Consider the following 21,788-nt stretch of genomic DNA (forward strand, 5'->3'; position numbering starts at 1 on the left):
ACAATAGTATAACTTCTCCCTGTGGATTCGATCCTGACTTCCCTGACTAATAGTTAGTGGACCTTAGGTTATTTTTGATTAGGTGATACGACTTTAGCCTGTCAAATTTTGGCGCCGTTGCCGGGGACACCCTCCCAAATCTCATCCCGTTCGATCCAGAGATTGAAAAGACCGCTCGTAGACTCAGAAAGAAAACTAAACAAGCTAAGCTGTCTGCAGGGACACCCTCCCAAAAGACACCATCTCCACCATCTTCCCCACACCAAGAAACCCCCACCTCACCTATTACTGTCAACATGGGTGAGAATGTTACCCGAACCTTCAGAGACTATGCGCAACCATCTCCTGATAACGTGCCTACTGGGGTACGGATGCCCACTATTGCTGCTACAAATTTTGAGATCAAGTCTCATGTTTTGAATATGGTTCAGAACAATCAGTTCGCTGGGTTACCATCTGAAGACCCAAATCAGCATCTGCAGAGATTTTTACAGTGTTGTGCTACTCAGCAGCAAGCTGGTGTTACTCCTGATGAGATGAAACTCCTTCTATTTGGTTTCTCTCTGCGCGATAAAGCTTTGTTCTGGTATAACAAGCTGCCTTCCACCATCACCACCTGGCCAAAACTTTCCAAGATTTTCCTCATCAAGTGGTACCCTTACCAGAAAACTGCAGATATGAGACATGCCATAGTTACTTTCACCCAAGATCCTGGTGAATCTCTATATGAAGCTTGGGAGCGGTTCAAGGATCTGCAGCGTCTATGTCCTCATCATGGGTTGGACCAGTGGTACTTGTGTCAGATTTTCTACACTAGAGTTGATGCAGACACACGACGGGTAATTGATGGAGCATCTGGTGGGTTCTTCATGGATAAAGCAATCGAGGAAGGGTATGAACTTTTGGAGAAGCTAGCATCTAATCAAGCCTCTACCATTCGTTCCTCTTTGAAAAAGGGTGGTAAACATTATGTTGAAGCCATTTCTCAACTGTCTGGGCAACTAGCTACTCTAACTCAGAAAATTGACTCCCTGAAGTTAGGTAATGATTCCTCCCATATGAGTGTTAATGCGATGGCTAGTGCTTCTAACTATAATGTGCATATATGTGATGCTTGTGGAATATCTGGGCACAACTCTCAAGAGTGTCCTGCATTGGGAAATAACTGTGAGGCCGTCAATGCTTTCCAATCACAACCTAGGAACCAATTCAACCCCTATTCCAACACCTACAATCCTGGGTTAAGACATCATCCCAACCTCTCATATAGGAGTACTAATGTGTTGAACCCTCAACCTCAACAACCATATCCACCTCAACAACAGGGTCAACAATACCAACCTTCACAACAAGCTCCACCTGGTTTTAGAGAAATCAAGCACCTCCACAGCCTGCTCCTCCTGCTGACCCAGCCATGACAGAGTTGAAGAATATGATGTTCCAGATGCAGAAGGGGTTCAATGCTTTTCAAGCTGACACAAAAGCTCAACTGGAAAATTTGGGCACGCATAACAAGATGTTGGAGACTCAACTAGCTCAGTTGGCTAGTTCTTCTGCTAGTAGGCCACCTGGGGCCTTACCTTCACAATCAATGCAACCAAGGGACACTGCCAACGCCATCACTCTTAGGAGTGGCACACATTATGATGGTCCCCCAATGCCTAAGGATGGTCCGGTTGAGCCAGAAAAAAATGCAGACATAACTGAAACTTCGTCAGCTCCTGAGGCTACCACCAACACAAATGCAGAGAAGCAGACAGTACCTGAAAACAGTCCTCCACCACTCCTGCGATCAAGGTTCCATTCCCACTCGTCTATCAAAGAATAAGCTGGATCACCAACTTGGTAAGTTTATGGAGGTAGTGAAAAATCTTCAGGTAACTGTTCCATTTACTGAACTCATTACTCAAGTACCTGCATATGCTAAATTTTTGAAGGAAATTTTGACTAGGAAAAGAGCCTTTAATGCAGTAGAAACTGTTGCCTTTACTGAAGAATGTAGTGCTCTTTTGCAAAATCAATCCCCCCCTAAATTGAAAGATCCGGGGAGTTTCTCCATCCCTTGTAATATTGGCACCATATTTATTGACAAAGCCTTATGTGATCTAGGTGCTAGTGTTAGTGTCATGCCCTTGACTGTTTGTAAAAAGCTTGACATGGGAGATTTAAAATGTACCAACATTACTCTTCAAATGGCTGACCGTTCTGTTAAATACCCCCTAGGTATCTTAGAGGACGTTCCTGTGAGGGTAGGTAAATTTTACATTCCTGTGGATTTTGTTGTGCTTGACATGGAAGAGGATACTCAAATCCCAATCATTTTAGGGAGACCATTCCTTCATACTGCTGGAGCTGTCATAGATGTAAAAAATGGGAAATTAACTTTGACTGTGGGGGATGATAAGGTAACTTTTAGTTTGACCAATGCTTTGAAAAGTCCCATGCTAGAGGAAGCCTGTTACAGAATAGATGTCATTGATGTGCTGGTTAATGATGACATGCCTCAATCCCTTATGCGGGATCCACTGGAGGCTTTGCTTTGTTTTACCTCTTCCACAGGTGATGATATTATCCGGACTACTGAAGTGGATGCTTGGGAAGCAGCTTTTACCTGTGTCGAGCTTGATGGTACTACCACTCATGAGGATGAACGGTTAGTATGTGCTACTCCACCGGTAGAGGTAAAGAAACCTGAACTGAAACCCCTTCCCCCTTCTCTGCGGTATGCTTTTCTGGATGATTCTGAAAATTGCCCTGTGATTGTTAGTGCTGCATTAAATGATGGTCAAATGTCTCAACTTTTGTCTGTTTTGCGACAACATAAAAAGGCCATTGGATATAACATTGATGATTTGAAAGGCATAAGCCCTGACTTTTGCATGCATAAAATTCATCTTGAGGATGATCATCGTCCTAGTATACAAGGTCAGCGTCGTTTGAACCCGAACATGCAGGAAGTTGTAAAAAAGAGGTTATGAAATTGCTTGATGCTGGGATTATCTATCCTATTTCTGATTCTAAGTGGGTGAGTCCAGTTCAAGTGGTTCCTAAAAAGGGCGGTACTACTGTAGTTAAAAATGAGAAAAATGAATTAATTGCTACAAGAGTAGTTACTGGGTGGCGTATGTGCATTGACTATAGGAAATTAAATGTTGCCACCAAGAAAGACCATTTTCCCCTTCCCTTCATTGATCAGATGTTGGAACGTCTAGCTTGTCATTCTCATTTTGTTATCTAGATGGCTATTCTGGTTTCTTCCAAATCCCTATCCACCCAGATGACCAGGAGAAGACCACCTTTACATGTCCTTATGGTACCTTTGCATATAGAAGGATGCCCTTTGGCCTATGTAATGCCCCTGCTACTTTCCAACGTTGTATGATGGCCATATTTTCTGAATTTATTGAGTCCATCATGGAAGTATTTATGGATGACTTTAGTGTGTATGGCATTGATTTTGATGCATGTTTGCTGAATTTGACTAAAGTACTGAAAAGATGTGAGGATGTCCACCTTGTTTTGAACTGGGAGAAGTGCCACTTCATGGTTACTGAAGGAGTGGTACTTGGTCATATTATTTCTGAACGAGGCATCCAGGTGGACAAAGCAAAAATTCAAGTGATTGAGCAATTACCCCCTCCTGTGAATGTTAAGGGTGTTAGAGGTTTTCTTGGTCATGCGGGATTTTATCGCCGCTTTATCAAGGACTTCTCTAAAATTGCTAAACCACTTACTCAGTTGCTCCTCAAGGATGCCCCGTTCCTGTTTACTGATGAGTGTCTAGTGTCTTTTAACAGGATAAGCAAGCTTGATTACTGCTCCTATCATCCGATCTCCAGATTGGACCCTCCCATTTGAGATTATGTGTGATGCCAGTGATTATGCTGTGGGAGCTGTCCTTGGTCAGAGAAAAGACAACATCCTCCATGCCATCTACTATGCTAGCAAGACACTCGATGAAGCTCAAGTCAATTATGCCACTACAGAGAAAGAGCTGCTAGCTGTGGTCTATCCTTGGACAAGTTCAGGACCTATCTGCTTGGGTCTAAAGTCATTGTCTACACTGATCATGCTGCATTGAAGTACCTCCTCGCCAAAAAGGAGGCCAAGCCTCGACTCATTCGGTGGATTTTGCTGCTCCAAGAATTCGACTTGGAGATCAGAGATAAAAAGGGTGCAGAAAATGTAGTGGCTGACCATTTGTCCCATTGCAGTATGAAGATATGGAAGAAGGTCTTCCCATTGACGACTCCTTTCCTGATGATAAGCTCCTGGCAGTCACTTCTGTTACCCCGTGGTATGCGGACTTCGCCAACTTTTGTGTGAGTGGACAAACCCCTCCAGAGCTGAGCTACCAGCAGAGAAAGAAATTTCTCCATGATGCCAAACAATTCTTTTGGGATGACCCTTTGCTTTACAAGCTCTGTGCTGACACCATCTACAGGCGATGTATCCCAGAGTGGGAGGTGCATGACATTCTGAAGCACTCTCACTCCCTTCCATGTGGAGGCCATGCTGGGCCTCCAAAACAGTAGCAAAGGTACTTCAATCTGGTTTTTATTGGCCAACACTTTTTCATGATGCTAGTACTTTTGTTAAGTCTTGTGATGCATGCCAACGAACAGGAAATATTTCCCGTAGACATGAGATGCCCCAAACACCCACTCCTAGAAGTTGAACTATTTGATGTGTGGGGTATTGATTTTATGGGTCCTTTTCCCTCTTCCTCAGGCAACAATTTCATACTTGTTGCTGTTGACTATGTCTCTAAGTGGGTAGAAGCTATTGCATCACCGACCAATGACTCTAAGGTTGTCATGAAAATGTTCAAAAAGATTATCTTTCCACGGTTTGGGGTACCAAGAGTTGTCATTAGTGATGGGGGATCCCACTTTCACAAAAGAACCTTTGAAGCCCTACTCAAAAAGTATGGTGTCTACCATAGGACTGGCCTAGCATACCACCCTCAGACAAGTGGGCAAGTAGAAGTGTCTAACCGGGAAATAAAGTCTATTTTGGAGAAAGTGGTAGCTAAATCGAGAAAAGATTGGAGTGATAAGTTAGATGACACCTTATGGGCTTATAGAACTGCTTTTAAGACCCCTATTGGTACCACCCCTTATCGACTAGTCTATGGAAAAGCATGCCACCTACCTGTCGAACTAGAGTATAAGGCTTTTTGGGCGGTTAAAGAGTTGAACCTTGATGCAAATTAGCAGGAGAAAAGCGTTTATTGCAGATCAATGAGCTTGATGAACTTAGATTAAATGCTTATGATAGTTCGCTCTCTACAAAGAGCGCACTAAGAGATGGCATGATAAGAAAATTCTAAGCAGGGAGTTCAATATTGGTGACAAGGTTTTATTGTACAACTCTAGACTAAAGCTTTTTCCTGGTAAGCTGAGTCTAGGTGGTCTGGTCCTTTTTCTGTCACTAACACTAACAAGTTTGGTTCTATTGAGGTGATGAATGCAACAGGTGAGAAATTCAAAGTTAATGGACAACGTCTGAAGTTGTACTATACCGGAATCCCTGTTGGATCTGTGGAGGAGTTATACCTTCAACCCCCATCCCCTTCTGTTTGAGGGATGAAGCATTATGGTCGTGCGGGACCTTTATAAACCAGCGCTAATCGGGAGGCAACCCGATTTCTTCTTTTTTATTTCGTAGTTTTTTCTAGATTTTATTTTTTTTTTTACTTTGTTCATTTTTTGTAGTTTGGTGAGAGAGTGAGAGGGTACTGATATCCTCTTCAGGTTACATGTGTGCAGGAGTGCTTACCAAAAAAAAAAAAAAAACGAGACAGAGCTTACTGGGCATCGCCCGAAGCCATCGGGCGAGGCTGCCCGATCGGGCGCGCAACGAAAATTCGAAAAACCAAAAGAAAGTGCGTCGCCCGATCGGGCGGAAGTCCGTCAACATATTTGCACAAATTGAAGCCGAAGTATCGCGACAACGCCCGATAGTATCGGGGGACAACGCCCGATCGCGCCCGCAACTGAAATTGGGAAAGCAGGAAAAACTCCCGATCGGGCGTGGACACCCGATCGGGCCCACGAAATTCTTTTCTGGCAAAAACTGGCAGACGCCCGATGGCGTCGGGCGAAGTCGCCCGATCGGGCCCGCAACCGAATTGGGAAAATTTCAGGAAAAAAAGAACGCCCGATGGCGTCGGGCGAGCTCGCCCGATCGGGCTCGGGGTCCGGCTGGCGATTTTAAAGGGATTTTCCCCTTCTTTTCACTCACTTCCTCTCACATTTTCTCTCTCTTCCAAACCCTAACCCCCAAATTCTCCCATCTTCTTCTCCAAACCCCCTTTCCACCATTGAAGACCCTCCTTCAAATCTTCAAATTCTTACCATTTTCTCTCTCTATCACTTTCTACTCATCTCTCACCCTATTTTCTTTACTTTTCTCCCACTCTATCTCTCCCTTCATCTTTTCTTCATTTTTCTCCACCATTAAAGTGAGGATTTGAGTGCTTCAAGTTTTTCCCCATCTTTTCCCCATTAGAGAGTGAGTTGAAGGTTGATATTTTTGCACATCTTAGCATAATGTTCACAAGGCGACGAAGATCTACAACGGGGTCACAACCACCACCACCACCACCACCGGAAATTCCCAGAGATGAGACTTTCCCGGAAGTCATCTTCTCCACGGAAGAACAGAGGGAACGATTTCAGCGCCTCAAGGGGCGCGAGGTAAGTCCTACTACATTCCTTGATATTGAATTCTTGGATAAATTGGGCATTCATAATGAATTTAAGGAATTCATGAAAATCATTGGTATGGAACCCTTTATACTGTTCATGTCAATACCTATCCCGTGCTTGTGTATGAATTTTATAGTAGCTTGAATGTGACTCACCCTCGTTCAGGACCAATCTCGCATGTTTCCTATAGGCTTTTAAATAGGGACTTCACCCTCACCCTGCCGGAGTTTGCTCGCATACTCCGTGTCCTCAACCGGGGGGAGATTGGGCATCCACCTGACTATCATCACAGGGACGTTTACTATGCATAACGGGGGATGAAACTAGATTTTACCTTGCAACACTGTCATGCTAGTATATACACAACCCATCTTCAAAATTTGGGTTCGTTTCATGTCTAAGACCTTGTTTGGGAGGGTTGAAGGGCAGCTCATTCGCGGGATGAGCTTTATCTCATAGGCAGCTACATGTATCGGGGCACTCCCCGCCGTTTCCACTACAACATCCCTCACCATGTTGCGCTCCAAATGGAGCGTATTGCCACCACATACCCTAAGAGGCGGCCGACGGGACGTTCTCCTCTCGGCCCATCGTGAACGGGGGGCTAGTCACTCTTTTTGCTAGGGCCATTCCAGATTTTGACGAGACCGTATCAGCCAGCCTTAGGCCTACCCTCTTGGACTATGCCTATCTCACTCGCCTGCATTGGTTAGAACGGGGTGGGGACACATACAAGTGGCAAATTAACGGAATGCGTTCCATTGACCTGCCCAACCCTTTGGCCAAAATCAAACCTGGCCAACCTCACTATCACCTTCCCATTGAAGGTTCTGACTTTCCACCCCCGCCCCGAGATCCCTGAGCGTACCTATTATCGTCGTCCCCATGTTGAGGATATTCCCTCATCTTCTGATGCTCCCCCTCCCCCATATTCTACTGCTCCTCCTTCCTTTGATTTTCAGGAAATGATGACCCTGCTTCATCGCATGGATACTGGCATTACAGCCAATACAGCGGCTATCCAAGGCATCAGCCAGCAGGTTGATGCCAATGGTGTTCTTCTACAGAATCTTAGTCAGCGGGTCGATACACTAGCCAACGATCAACACCTGGCTTTGTACTCGATGTATGACGAGAACTGCCGCTTGCATCGCATTGCTGAGCATGATGCACATCCTTCGTGGTATACTTGGAACCGAGCTACAGTCAGCCCGGCAATGAGGTGGATGGAGATGAGGCTAGTGAGGACGTGCACATGGATGACTGATATCCATGTCTCTCCTTCCTCTTGTTGCAATGAGGTCATTGCCTCGTTCAGCTTGGGGGAGGATTTCTGTAAGTATCACTCTCACTATTATTGCTTTTTAGGTAGGTTAGTGTTGTGTTCTTAGGTTAGTTAAGCTAGTTAATTAGTTAACTTTTTCTTTTCATAAAAACAAAACAACAAAAAAATGAAATATTGCTGAAAAAAATACCAAAAATACGATTTGAACATGAATAGTCTAATTGCTTCCCTGTGCCCCAAACTTTGCCTTGAAAAATGATTTAACTCATTATACTGGATAATCGGGCATTCGTGATTGGGATGTTGTGATGTGATCTTTGATTGCCTTGGTCTTGAGTAGATTTTGATGATAAAACACCTACTTTAACTGCATGCTTGGACTGGTTACATTGTAAGGATTCATTCGAGCCTTCGGATGCATATTTATGTCCGAATTATCCTTGTGTGTTAGTTCCTCATATCATTCTTATCTTGACTTTGGCATTGTACTCGTTGATTTCTGATGACTTTGAACATTGTGCTGTATAGAGCGTTCAATTGTTTTGATTTTTGGCCTCAGAATTTTCTACAAAAGAATCATTTCCCTCCTAGCCCCGCTGAGCCTAATGAGTTTTTTTGGATCTATATCAAGCCACATTACATGCCTTGAGCCTTTTCAATGTTTATTGTTAGGATAGAACTAGGCTGTGTGGTTGATTTTCGGGTTGATTGGAAATAATATGTTTATGATGACATGAGGTGAAGTGAATAAGAGAAAAGAAAACAAAGAAAGAAAAAAAAACAAATAGAAAATAACACATGAAAAGAATCAAGAAGTCACGAGTCATGAAAAAAGAGTAAAAACCAGAACAATACATTTTGCTGAAAACTATCAAAGAGACAATTGTTGGTTGGTTCGAAAAATCTAAAGTTGGTCATTATTTTGGGTATGTGATCGAGACCATGGAAGCTGTTTTACCACACCTAGTACTACTAGTGTTGATTTCTCCCTTTTCTGGGCTTTTCCACCACATTCCCAAATAATTCCCATACCTTTACCCGAGCCCATTACAACCCTCAGAAAGACCTTTTGAGCACTTGTTTGAATGTTTATTGGAATGATACAGAGTCAATGTGCCAAAGTCGAAGTTTAAGTTTGTTATTCGAGTCGACTTGAGTAGGATGAGCGATATTTTACCTTTTCTAAACACATGAGAGTGTGAGAGGGAAGGGATATTATGGTTGGGTTGGTGAGCGTTCGGGCACACTTTATGCTCGCCACAAAAATTGAGAGGAGTGACATCCTGGTGACCCTTTTCAAGATGTGCAAGTTATATGTATGGTTGCTATTTCGGACAATCTGCTTAAGTGATTGGTAGTCAAAAGTGATCTGATCAACTGAACTTGAACTTTGCTTGCTTGAAGGTTTTTGAGGTCAAAATGTTTGAGTTTCATACTTTGAGGGGTGAAGCAAATTCTATTCATATTCATGTTGTGCTTTGCTTAGGGACATACAAGCAAAGGTTTAGCTTGGGGGAGTTTGATGTTATGGTTTTATATAGAGTTTTCTCCCCTAATTATGTGCTAAAAGTTGTGATTATGGTGCTCTTAGGAGCCATTTGGTACTAACTCTCTCCATCTAGTTGTGGTTTGCTATTTTGTATTGAATTGTAGGTTTTGGAAGCTATCACCTACTTTACATGATTGCATAGTGGATTAGAGGGGTTAGATGCCGAGTTTCTAGATCCCGAGGATGATTTTCGGGACTTTGAGCAAAGGAAGAACAAGAAACGAAGATTAGCTAGACCGGCCCGATAGGATCGGGCGGCCCAGCCGATCGGGCGAGATACCAGTTCTCATGTTTCGCTGCGGGCCCGATCGGGCGTTTTATGCCCTGTCGTAATTCGATCTTTCGCCCGATCGGGCGAGTTGGCCCGACGTCGGGCGCCATTCCAGCACTCTGCCTGCCATGTCATAAGACCGCCCGATGTCATCGGGCGGCTCAGCCCGATTACATCGGGCGTCTGGCGATTTTGGCCTTAATCATCTGCTTTGAAGCCCGATGTCATCGGCGACCTAGGCCCGTTCGGGCGTCTGATGAGACGCGGACTTTTAATGATTGCGGGCCCTTTTTTCGAGATTTTCTTCTATTGTTTTAGGGCTTGTATAAATAGAAAAATCAGAATTATTAGCTCTTATCTAGTTTTTATTATTAGTTTTCTCCATATAGTGTTTCAAGAACCTTAATTTATTGCTTGTGATTTCAATTCAAGATCAAACCTTTCTGAAAAAATTCTCACTGCTCAAAAGCGCCATGCATCGCTGAATCTCACTCCCTCTCTGAAAAAATTCAAGCTACACAACGAAGCTTCTACATCAAATCTGGAGCCTAGGGCTGGTAATGATGACATGGAATTACACTTCTCCATGGTGCTTTCTCTCTCTCCCCCTGAAGGTGATGAGGCTGACCTTATACAGCCTACAAGGTTTATATGAAGATTCTCTCTTGGAATGCAAGGGGCCTTTCTAACGAAAACTCCCTTGCTTATGCGTATGTGTTTTGGCTTTTTCATACGCATCATCCTATGTTTATCTTTCTATCTGAAACAAAAACTACTGTCTCTCTAGCTCACCAAAAGTACGCCACATGAATCCAAATTTTGTAACGGGTATTGATGCTTTAGGATCAAAAGGTGGCTTAGTTGTTTTAGGTTTTACAACTTCTCAGATTTCTATTATGCATGTGTGTCAAAATTTCATCATATGTACTGTGGTTCAAGATAGATCTGAAATTTGGGACCTTCTTCTTCAATATCTCTCTCCACTAAGTCACTGCCTCATCATTGGGGATTTTAATCAAGTTGAGAGATATGAAGATAAAATTGGGGGTTCTAGTACTATTCGAGGGTGGAAAGAGTTTATGGACTGGCGCTTTAAGTCTAATCTGATAGAAGTTCCGTTTCAAGGACCCCGTTTCACCTGGACAAATAAACAGTTAGGCTCTGCATTACTTCTTGAAAGATTAGATAGAGCATATGTCACAACTTCATGGACAAACTTGTTTCCTAACCACTTTGTTCATCATGAACGTATCCTATGCTCTGACCATGCAGCGATAGTATATACCACCACTGATCAGATTCCTACTTCAAAGAGACCATACCAAATTGAAACATGGTGTTTACAACTTCATCCAGTTATTGAAATTATTAAAGCGGTTTGGGCTATCCATTATCAGGGTTCCCTTATGATTGCAATTCAGCAGAAACTTCGTCTTTTGCAACAGAAGTTACGTGTTTGGTGTTTACAACATAAAAAAACTCATGGTATAAATTGGAGGCAATTGAGTGATACCCTTGCTTCAGTAGGGCAAAGAGTTTCAAATTTTTCTAGTGGAAAGGATCATCTTACCACTATTCTCGTCACCCAACCTCATTTGGAACAAGGTTTTTCTTATTGGCAGCAACGTATGAAAAGAAATTGGCTATTACTTGGTGACTGTCCTTCACATCTTCTCTATTCCAGAATTCGAAAACAACGGATACGAAATGATATCACCACTCTCCAAGATGTCCAAGGGAATTGGACGACTCACCTGGAGCATATTATGCTCATTGTTAAAGATTTGTGGGCTTCTATTTTCTCAAATACCAGCACTTCAACTAGTGAAGCTGAGACTGATCGAGTTCTAGGAGATCTTAATCTCCCAGCTCTCACTGATCAACAACAGGCCAGTTTAATCCATGATTTTAGTGCTGACGAAATTAGAGATGCTATGTTTTCTATTGCAGGTTCTAAATCTCCAGGTCCGGATGGCTTTACGGCGGAATTTTATAAGACCCACTCGGACATTATTGGTCATGATATAATTGCCGCAATTCAAAGTTTCTTTCAGACGGGGTTTTTACTTAAGGCTTGGAACAACACTTTACTAGTCATGCTTCACAAAGTACCTAATCCTACTGAGGTCTCCCAGCTTCGACCGATAAGCCTTTGTAATACCATCTACAAATGCATCACCAAATGCCTAGTTAATCGCATGAAACCTTTACTTCCTCTTTTGGTATCCCAATACCAACATGCTTTTGTTCCTGGGAGAAGCATGACGGACAATGTCCTGCTATCACATGAGCTCATCCATTTTATAAATCGCCAAAAAAGTGCAGCTCATTCGTATGCCACGGTGAAAATCGACCTCAGCAAGGCTTATGATAGAATTCATTGGACTTTCCTAAGGAAAATTCTACAAGCATATGGCTTTCCAGATATATGGGTGCATTGGATCCTACAGTGTGTCTCGTCCGTCTCATTCAAAATTCTTCTTAATGGTCACCTTTCGAAGCCTATTTATCCAAAGTGTGGTTTGCGTCAGGGAGACCCTTTGTCACCTTATCTCTTCATCCTATGTATGGACATCTACTCACGTATGCTCTCTTCAGGAGAAACTCTACACTATCTTAAAGGAATCAAAGTTAGCCGCCGAACCCCCCCCATCACACATTTGTTTTTTGCCGATGACGCTCTTCTTTTTTTCCAAACTTCCTCTCCTGCATGTGAGTATCTGGCTTCTCTTAATAGCAGGTTTTGCTTAATCTCGGGTTCCAAAATCAATTTCACTAAATCGTACATCAAATTTAGCCCTAATACTTCCATGACAGCTAAAACTACTTTCAAGGACCTCTTACATATGAATCAAAAAGACACAATGACATCTCATCTTGGAGTTCCTTTAGATATACAAAATTCAAAAAATAGCCATTCCTTTCATTGATGTCATCTCACAAAGGCTTTTAAGCTGGAATAGCCTTCTCCTCTCCATGCCTACGAAGGTTATACTGATAAACATGGTTATCGTCGCCATGATCTCACATATTTTGTCTTCTTTCTCTATTCCCATCTCCATCACAAATCGTCTTGATGCAATGGTTATGACCTTTCTATGGTCAAACAAGGATAAATCAGGCATTCACTGGGTCAAAAAAGAGCAAGTTCACTTGCCTAAAGGTTTCGGGGGTCTTGGCATCCGTTCTTTCCATGTTCTTAACAAAGTTTTCCTCATGCGGAAAGTTTGGAATATGTATACCAAACCATCATGTCTGCTGTCTCAATGCTATCAAGCAGTTAAACCTATCGCCCTTGCAAATGGAAATTTTGTGAGGAAGCTTGGTGCGCAGAGATCGTGGGGTTTTAAAGGTCTTCAGCTAGCTGAAGAAACACTTTTTAAGCACTGTCACTGGAAAATTGGAAATGGGATCAATTTAAAAACCTTCTCGTCGGCATGGCTTCATGGTCGCATCCCTATAGCTGCGAGTTCTATTCCTCTGCGCCATATCCGATCCTCTCATGTTAGTGATTTCATTGATGTGGAACAGCAAACATGGAAACCGTCACTAGTTAGGGGCTTTTTCTCTTTTAAAGATAGCCAAGAGATTCTTGCTATGGAGCTGCCTGCAACTTCAAAAAATAATTTCATGATTTGGGGCCATCATCCTTCTGGCAATTATACTTCAAAAACTGCCTATGCATGTCTCCTTCAAGAGACTGTTCCAAACTTGACTACCCTAAGTGACATGAACCAGAGAGTATTTAGGATTCTCTGGCATCTTCCCCTGATCCCAAAATGGAAATATTTCATCTGGCGGATCCTCTTGAATAAGCTTCCTACAAGAGACCAACTAGTTAAACGAAAGGTTCCTGTTCCCCCTACTTGTGACCTCTGCACTCAAGAACCTGAAACACTTCAGCACCTCTTCAAAGAATGCCCCCTCACTTTACAGGCTTGGCAACTTTGCCCTATCACCTCTTCACAACCCACATAGTAACCCTCTCTCTTGCTCGGATTGGGTGGCTACACAAATCCTGCTTCTCCATAGCGAGGATGGACGTCATAGTCCGAACCTAAAGAAGTTCATTTGGACTCTTTGGAGCATCTGGTTGCATAGGAATGAGCGCATTTTCCGTCATATTGATCCTGATGTTCGGCGCATTGTGCATCAGATTAGGGATCTCACGGATTTGGATTCTCAACTGGCCACCTTGCCGTGTTTCAATAACCTAAGTTTCCTTCACCCGCCGGAACTTTCTCTTCGATCACCCCCGGGGTTTCTTGGGGTCCATCTAGGTGCAACTCAATCCTCCTCTCCACATTATTTGATCGCCTTTGATGCTGCCTGGAAGAAAGATACGGGTGTAATGGGTGGCGCCTGGACCCTACATAGGGCCGTTGTTCCTTTACAGTTAATTGCTACCGATGGTGGTCGATATGGTCTCGCTACCTCAGCACTTCATGCTGAATGCCAAACCTTGCTGCATGCCTTACAATGGGCAAATCAACACCACCTGGCCTACACTACCTTCTTAACGGATTGCTCCAACTTAATTACAGCATTACAATCACCATTGGCTATACCATCAGCGATCTTTTGGACTATCAACGCAATCAAGGAGATTGCAATAACTTTCCCCTGGTGTTTTGTTTTAAAGGTGAATCGCCAACAAGTTCAGACTGCCCATGATGTGGCTCAACTATGTGCCCGAACTTGTTCGCAATTCACCACCGATTATTTTGATATTCCTTAGTCTTTTGCTTTTGTCTTTCCACCATTGTCAAAAAAAAAAAAACATTATCCAGACTTCTAACCTTATTCTTTCCCATTCACATAACTAGGAACAAACACACTACGATTGTAGACTATGGAACAATAGAGATCATCACCTAAGAAACAACTTCATAGCACATTACATTAGAAAAATACCTAAGAATTTTCAATGAACTCACCGCCAAGTATTAGAGGTTTTGTAAAATCTTCAAGGTGTTAATGGATAAAAGAATTGTACTCCTCTATATTTTTATAGTTTACTCACTTCATTTTAGGGAAGAATAAGGAGGAAGCACAAAAATATGAGGCAGAAACTAAAAAAAGTGGAGAGAGAAACTAAAAAATAGGTTGAGATATTAAAAAGTGGATGATACGGGTGAAAAAAAGATAAATTAGATTAAACATGTTAACAAGAATAAAAAAAAAAGCAACAATATATTGACCAAAATGCAAAATGCGTAAAATTAAAAAGAAACAGAGGGAGTATTTACCAAAAAAAAAAAAAAAGCAACAATGTATATTGACCAAAGAGGCTACTGACGTGAGTAATGATACATTTGGTCTTGCAAGAGACCGCATACTTTTAGTTTAAAATTTGGCACGGTTCAAGCCCAATATTAAGAAGAGAACATAACACCTTTTTTAATATAGTGACTAGGGATCTGTTCTCTTCGGCATAAAACAATTGAACTGAACTGACAAATAATATTGAAATGAATATTTCTTAGGCTTGAATCATCATTTCAATATAATTAGCCGAATTATATAGGAAAAAAAGTATTAGCAGAATAATAATTAGGAATATTTATATAATACTAATAATAATAATATTATATTATTAAAAATAATATTAAAAGCAATAGTAACATGAGAATAATAACAATAATAGTAATATAAGAATAATTGTAATCATGATATTAATAATTATAATAGTAATAATAATAATGATAACAATAATAATTATCATTGTTTTATTATCAAAGAATTAAATGATTGAACTGAACTGATTGCAACTGAACTAAACTGAAAATAAGGTGGGAAGAACATCCCCTAATTTAATCTATTTAAAGACCAATTTAATCTATTTCGTGAACAGCGTAGTCTATTCAATAATGACATTCTCTAACTCATTCAGTGACTAGCTTAATCCATTTAATGACTAATTTAATCCGTTTGACAAGACTCCAGTTATTTTTTGATATTGTCTGATTTAACTCAAAAATCAAGAAAACAAAGAGAAGAGAAAGGATGACTAAAATAGTGTTTGATTAGAGTAAAATGAAATGAACTTATTAGAAAATTCAATATTGAATTCGTCTAATTTTATGTTAAAATTAAACTATCTATTGTAATAGCTTGTGGTAATGTTAAAGCAACAATATTATTGACATCATTCATGGGTGCAGGCGTGCAACTAACTCCCCGTGCTATGCATTCCCTGCCTTGGCCGTGCAGTAATGTCTTGAATAAACCTAATTCATGATTTGTGCTGAAAAACAGTTTTTCAAAACTTCGGTTCTCACATAAAAAAATCAAGTAGTACCAGCACATAAGAAGGAAAGATGTTAAAAATTCTACTACAATAATTGGTTAAAACCCCCAACAGGGACAGAAACGATTCTTAACTTATGAAAACAGTTTCACTAATATGAAGGGAAAAAGAGATGGAAAATAGCAACATAAATGGCAAGTTCACTTCACAGACATAATCCACGATCATGATATTATTATAGCTTGTCCTCAAACTCAGAAAGCGGGGTCATTTGTTCCTTCAATCCCTTCCTCTTACGGATAACTGACACAAGGGTTGAAGCTTGTGATCCTGCCTCCAGAGGGTCAGAAGGCATCATTTCCCAATGATCAAACACACACTGGGGGAAAGCCTGACCAGAAGTTGAAGCTCTCAAGGTACTTGAAAATCCGAATGACTCAACGACAGGGAGGTACGCCTTGATGTTGTAGAGGGGAGTACCAGGTCTCTGCATTTCCTCAAACACGTGCCCACGCTTCTGATTCAGAACACTGTAGATACCACCGAGAGCGTTTTCAGGAGCCTGGATCTCAACAAGGTAGACGGGCTCCAACAATCTGGGCTTGGCAGTCAGCTGGGAAGCATAGAAGACTCTCCTAGCCGTTGGAATAATCTGGCCACCACCACGATGGATGGCATCAGTATGAAGAACCACATCACAGACTTCAAAGCAGATACCTCTCATGTTCTCTTCAGCCAAAGCACCTTCCTTTGAAGCCCACTGGAAACCAGCAACAACAGAGTCCTTGATTTCATTCAGATACTGGACTCCCTTACACATATCAACCACCATATTGGGACCAGTAGTTTCAGGACCAAAACACCAGATTTTCTTCGCAAGATCCTTGTCCCAGCCGTATTCCTCAGCCAAGATCTTGGAACGGTTCTTTGGGTCATCTCTTGGGCCAATTCGCCCTTCATCAATGGCCTCAGCAAGCCCCTCTTCCATTGGGCGGGCTTCCATGTACAGACGATTGTGCTTGTTGGGGGACTTGCTCATTACGGTACGGACTGACCTATCAAGGACTGTCTCCCGGAAGGACACAACTGGGTCAGACTTGATAATTTCAGCTCCACCCATGAAGTCGTCCTGCAGATCCTTCAAACAGATTTCCAGATGGAGTTCACCAGCACCAGCAATAATGTGCTCTCCAGACTCCTCAATACTACAGACAACCATAGGATCTGATTTTGCCAAACGCTTTAGACCTTCAACAAGCTTGGGAAGATCCGAAGCAACCTTACACTGCACAGCAACACGAACAACAGGAGACACAGAGAACTTCATAGCACGAATGGGATGGGCGTCCGATTCCTTCTCATTCGTAAGAGTAGCATTCTTTGTGATATACTGATCCAGACCAACGAGAGCAACAGTGTTTCCACAGGGAACATCCTCAACTGTTTCCTGCTTCTTTCCCATCCAAATGACAGTCCTCTGGACATTCTTAACATAAAGATCCTTCTTCTCACCGGGAACATAGTTAGGTCCCATGATTCTGACCTTCATACCAGTTGAAACCTTTCCAGCAAATACACGGCCAAAAGCAAAGAACCTACCCTTATCAGATGCAGGAATCATTTTAGACACGTAAAGCATCAAAGGTCCCTCAGGGTCACAGTTCCTGATGGCAGTGGCATAGACATCATCCATAGGACCCTCGTACAAGTTCTCAACACGATATCTCTGAGCTGTTGCAGGGGATGGCAAATGATGGATCATCATTTCAAGCAAAGCGCTGCTAGCTGGCAGCCAGGTCTGCATAACACGCTTCATCAATGCCTTACCCATCAGATCCTTTTCTTCAGTCTTCATCTGGATCCCAAGCTTTGTCAACATGGGCCAAAGTTTATCCTTTTGATCATTCATGCAAGTAGCGATGATCTGTTTGATGGGCTCATAGCAAAATTGAACAAAACCACGCTTACAACTGGCATTGCCAGAGTTCTTGGTTGTCCACTTCTTGGTGGCTGGGTCAAAAAAGTTCTCACCCCAAAGACGTTCCATCATCTTAGACTCATCAACTCCAAACTTGGATGCATACATCTTAGCAAAGTTGGACAAAGTAAATGCCCATCCGTGGAGACCAGCTGAGAAAGCCACTGTTCCCTTTTCAGGGTAAACTTGGACATCACCCAGAAGGGGATCTTCATAGGTGGCCATGATGACATTTGCATTCTCAATAACCTTCTGGAATGTTGTGTAAGCCTCTTCTCCATCAACCTGAAGCTCAAGGAAGCAGCGATCCATCTTATTAACAGTAAGAACAGGCCTAATCCTCTCACCAAGAGCCTGGCGAAGGACAGTCTCTGTCTGGACACATACACCCTCAATACAGTCAACCACGACAAGGGCCCCATCAGTGATACGAAGAGCAGCTGTGACCTCAGATGAGAAGTCAACGTGCCCAGGGGAATCAATAAGATTGATGAGATAATCATTACCCTTACGCTCTCCCTTGTAAGATTGCAAAGCTTCATCGGTCATCTGATAGTAGAGAGAAATTCCAGTGGACTTAATGGTAATACCACGCTCAGCTTCATCTGCACGGGTATCAGTCATACGTACATCACCAGCCACCTCCTGGGCAATGATACCAGCAGCAGCTACCAAAGAATCTGTAAGCGTTGATTTCCCTGCAAAATGAGATTAAAGAATGAAGAGTTGTAAGAGGAGTCGCCAGAAAGCACTTAAGAGGGGTGGGAATATCATCTTATGAGTGACATGGTGACAGAGATTAAGGAGTCACAAAAGGTGATGGCTCTCTCATCATCATCAAGATGCTCCAAAAAAAGGCTTAGATCAAAGTTATCAAAATAAAGATAAAAAAAGAGTATGAGCAGCCAACCTATTTCTAAAGTATGATGAAGTTAATACTCTAGTACAAGAACCAATAAAGTACTCAATAAAAACATTATATAGCACAATCTGAGCAAGGATGCATTACCGTGATCCACGTGGGCAATGACAGACATGTTACGGATGTTATGCTTGCAATCCATGATAGCACGGAGCTCATCAGCTGTGAACTTCACCTGCAAAAAATCAAATACAAAAGATATTAACAGAAGATATATACAATTTCTTTAATCCAACAGATATTAATGTAGCCATGTATACATACCATTTTTGCTTCTGCTCAAGACACACAATACGACCAATATAAAAGTCTACTAGAAGCTACTGAAAGAACCCTGCACACCAAATATAAGGGTCACAATTAGAACGAGATGTTATGAAGAAAAAAGTTACTACACCATGTCAACATCAGCAATAGGTAGTTAAGAAGTCCACAGAGAAGGCAAAATAGCAATTACACCTCAAAATTAATCCGAATTCTACAAGATTTGTGACTGATAAAGTATCTTGCAAAAATCCTAAACTAATAACGAACAAGGATTATTAAGAGCAAGTGACAAGTACTATTACGAACTAGTAATTAAAGGTCGATTATTACGAACTAGTGATTAAGGATTGTCACAAACCAGTAATTGAGGATTTTACGAACCAGTAATAAGGATTCATGAACTACTAGTAATTAAAGTTATTAAAAAAGTGATAAGGATTATTAAGATTTATGAAACAGTTACTTAGGAGTATGACAAGTAGTAATTAAGGAATATCACGAACTAATAATGATTCATTGTTCCACTCTGGATTATGCGCTCAACGAATTCAAAGAAGCAACAAAGAAGCATTGAACTCAGAAGATTAAGCTCGTTTACGTATATATTTCATCCATCATCTCAGATCACAAAAAAAAAACATCAAAACCAAACTAATAAATTAGACATCATGTCATCGTCGAATAAGATGTCGAACAAATTGAGGCTATATCATAAAAAAAAACATTAAAAAGTCAACATATACGCGAAACAAAAATGTTTATTAACCAAAATCAAGCTCAAATTCAACTCCAAAACTAAAATGAAGTATGCTCAATAGAACGAAATCAATCATGTCAAATCAATCTGTAACCATAATCATAGCTATACATTCAACAAACTTAAACATCAACAAAGTAGAACATCAACAAAGTAGAACATCAACAAATCCAATGAACAACTTGATTAATAAATCCAACTCATAAAAAGCAGAACATCAACAAATCCAGTGAACAAATTGAATCAATAAATCCAGTGCATATAAAGTAGAACATTAACAAATCCAGTGAACAAGTACCTGAGAAGAAAATAAAGCCGCGAGTTAGGGTTGGAAATGCAGCGGCGAGAGGGAGAGATAAATGGATGAAAGATAAAGGAGATACGGCTTATATTGTAAGGCAGTAGAGTGGCAGAACAAAACCCTAGAGGTGATAGTACTGCTTGTGAAGAGTCGGAAATGCCCTTCTTCAGATTTTTTCACACTTCAATGTTTTTTAGGCACGGTCCACAGAGTTTTTTTTTATAACTCATAAATAGGTACAAAAGGAGAATATTTATAGTACACCTGGTTGTACCATGCTCATGGTATACCTAAGACTATTTTTTCTAAATGAGCAAAATGAGCGAATGAGAAAATGAGCAAAATGAACAAATGAACAAATGAACAAATATTTCCACTCATTTAAGAAAATGAGCAAACACTTTTATACAAAATGAGCAAATGAGTAAATGAGTAAAATTCCCATATGAGCAAATTTGGTGTCAAATGAGCACCTGAAGTTCTAATTTATTACAAAAATACCCCTGGGTGTACCATGCTCATGGTACACCCGGGTGTACGATGAATGAACTCGGTACAAAAAGGCTTAAGAGCTTGCTTTCCTTGCTATAGCAGCAAGTTGGTGAGCCCTAAGAACCTTCTCCCTACTGACGTTCATCAGGGCCGTCTTGCACGATTTAGGGCCCCTGTACGAAATTAAACTATGATGCCCTACTAGGAAAAAATGACGATGTCATAAATATCATACTTAAGCCAAATTTTCATTAACTAATAAAATTTGTTTTTTTCTAAACAAAATTCAACAGTTTCTACTTATACTACATACAAATTCTAATTGAAAAGTCTAACATATACTACATACAAATTATAAGACACTCAAAACCAATCAAACCAGCAAAATGTCACCTAAAAACAACAGCACAAACAGATTATAATTAAAAAAAAACTCAACAAAACCTCCAACAATTCAACATGATAAAGAATGACGATAAAAAAATATCATCTAATTATTAAAAAAAATGTTTTATACCACATTATGTGTCTAAATTGCAAACACTAGAAAAGGTGTAGAATTGGATTTAAATCGAGATACGAAATTGGAGAAGAAATAAGGAGTTGACTTACAAAATTGAAGAATATGACAGTAATCCCAATTTATTTCTTCCTTCACGCACTTTGTTCTTGTAGAAGAGAATCATGATTGCTTCTTCTTCCACTTTGTTCTTGTAGAAGGGATTATGCATGCTTCTTCCTCTGTTATTTTATATCACCATCTTCTTACTTCACTAGTCCCTTTTTGTTTCTGAAAAGTGCAGGATTTTGGGTTCACTTGAATTAGAAAAGGAATATGAAAGTTTCAAACAAACTCACAAAAGACTATTTTTTATCTTTGGAAATTAGGGGTTAGAGATTTAGAGCAATAATTGAAATTGGGAAATTAAAATTTTTTGGAGTCTGAGAACAAGAAGACGGAGGAACCAAGGAGTTAGAGTTATGGGGAATTGGAAGAAATCAT

The 21,788-nt window shown here is 41.0% G+C and overlaps 1 protein-coding gene and 1 non-coding gene across 2 annotated transcripts; both read right to left on the reverse strand.

Annotated features, from left to right (window-relative positions):
* Positions 1-674: 674 nt before the first annotated feature.
* On the reverse strand, positions 675-781 carry LOC125495411 (small nucleolar RNA R71). Its single transcript, XR_007272048.1, has one exon. It is a non-coding gene; the product is annotated as a small nucleolar RNA R71 (small nucleolar RNA).
* A 15,295-nt stretch (positions 782-16,076) lies between these two features.
* On the reverse strand, positions 16,077-20,449 carry LOC104906139 (elongation factor 2). Its single transcript, XM_010694854.4, has 4 exons — positions 20,291-20,449; positions 19,233-19,302; positions 19,056-19,143; positions 16,077-18,744 (listed from the first exon to the last, which is right to left on the reverse strand). Exons 2-4 carry the CDS (start codon positions 19,233-19,235, stop codon positions 16,304-16,306), a joined length of 2,532 nt encoding a protein of 843 aa, XP_010693156.1. The 5' UTR covers positions 19,236-19,302; positions 20,291-20,449; the 3' UTR covers positions 16,077-16,303.
* Between the last annotated feature and the right edge of the window lie 1,339 nt (positions 20,450-21,788).

The sequence above is a fragment of the Beta vulgaris genome, chromosome 2 (assembly GCF_026745355.1).
Source record: "Beta vulgaris subsp. vulgaris cultivar EL10 chromosome 2, EL10.2, whole genome shotgun sequence".
NCBI lineage: Eukaryota > Viridiplantae > Streptophyta > Magnoliopsida > Caryophyllales > Amaranthaceae > Beta > Beta vulgaris.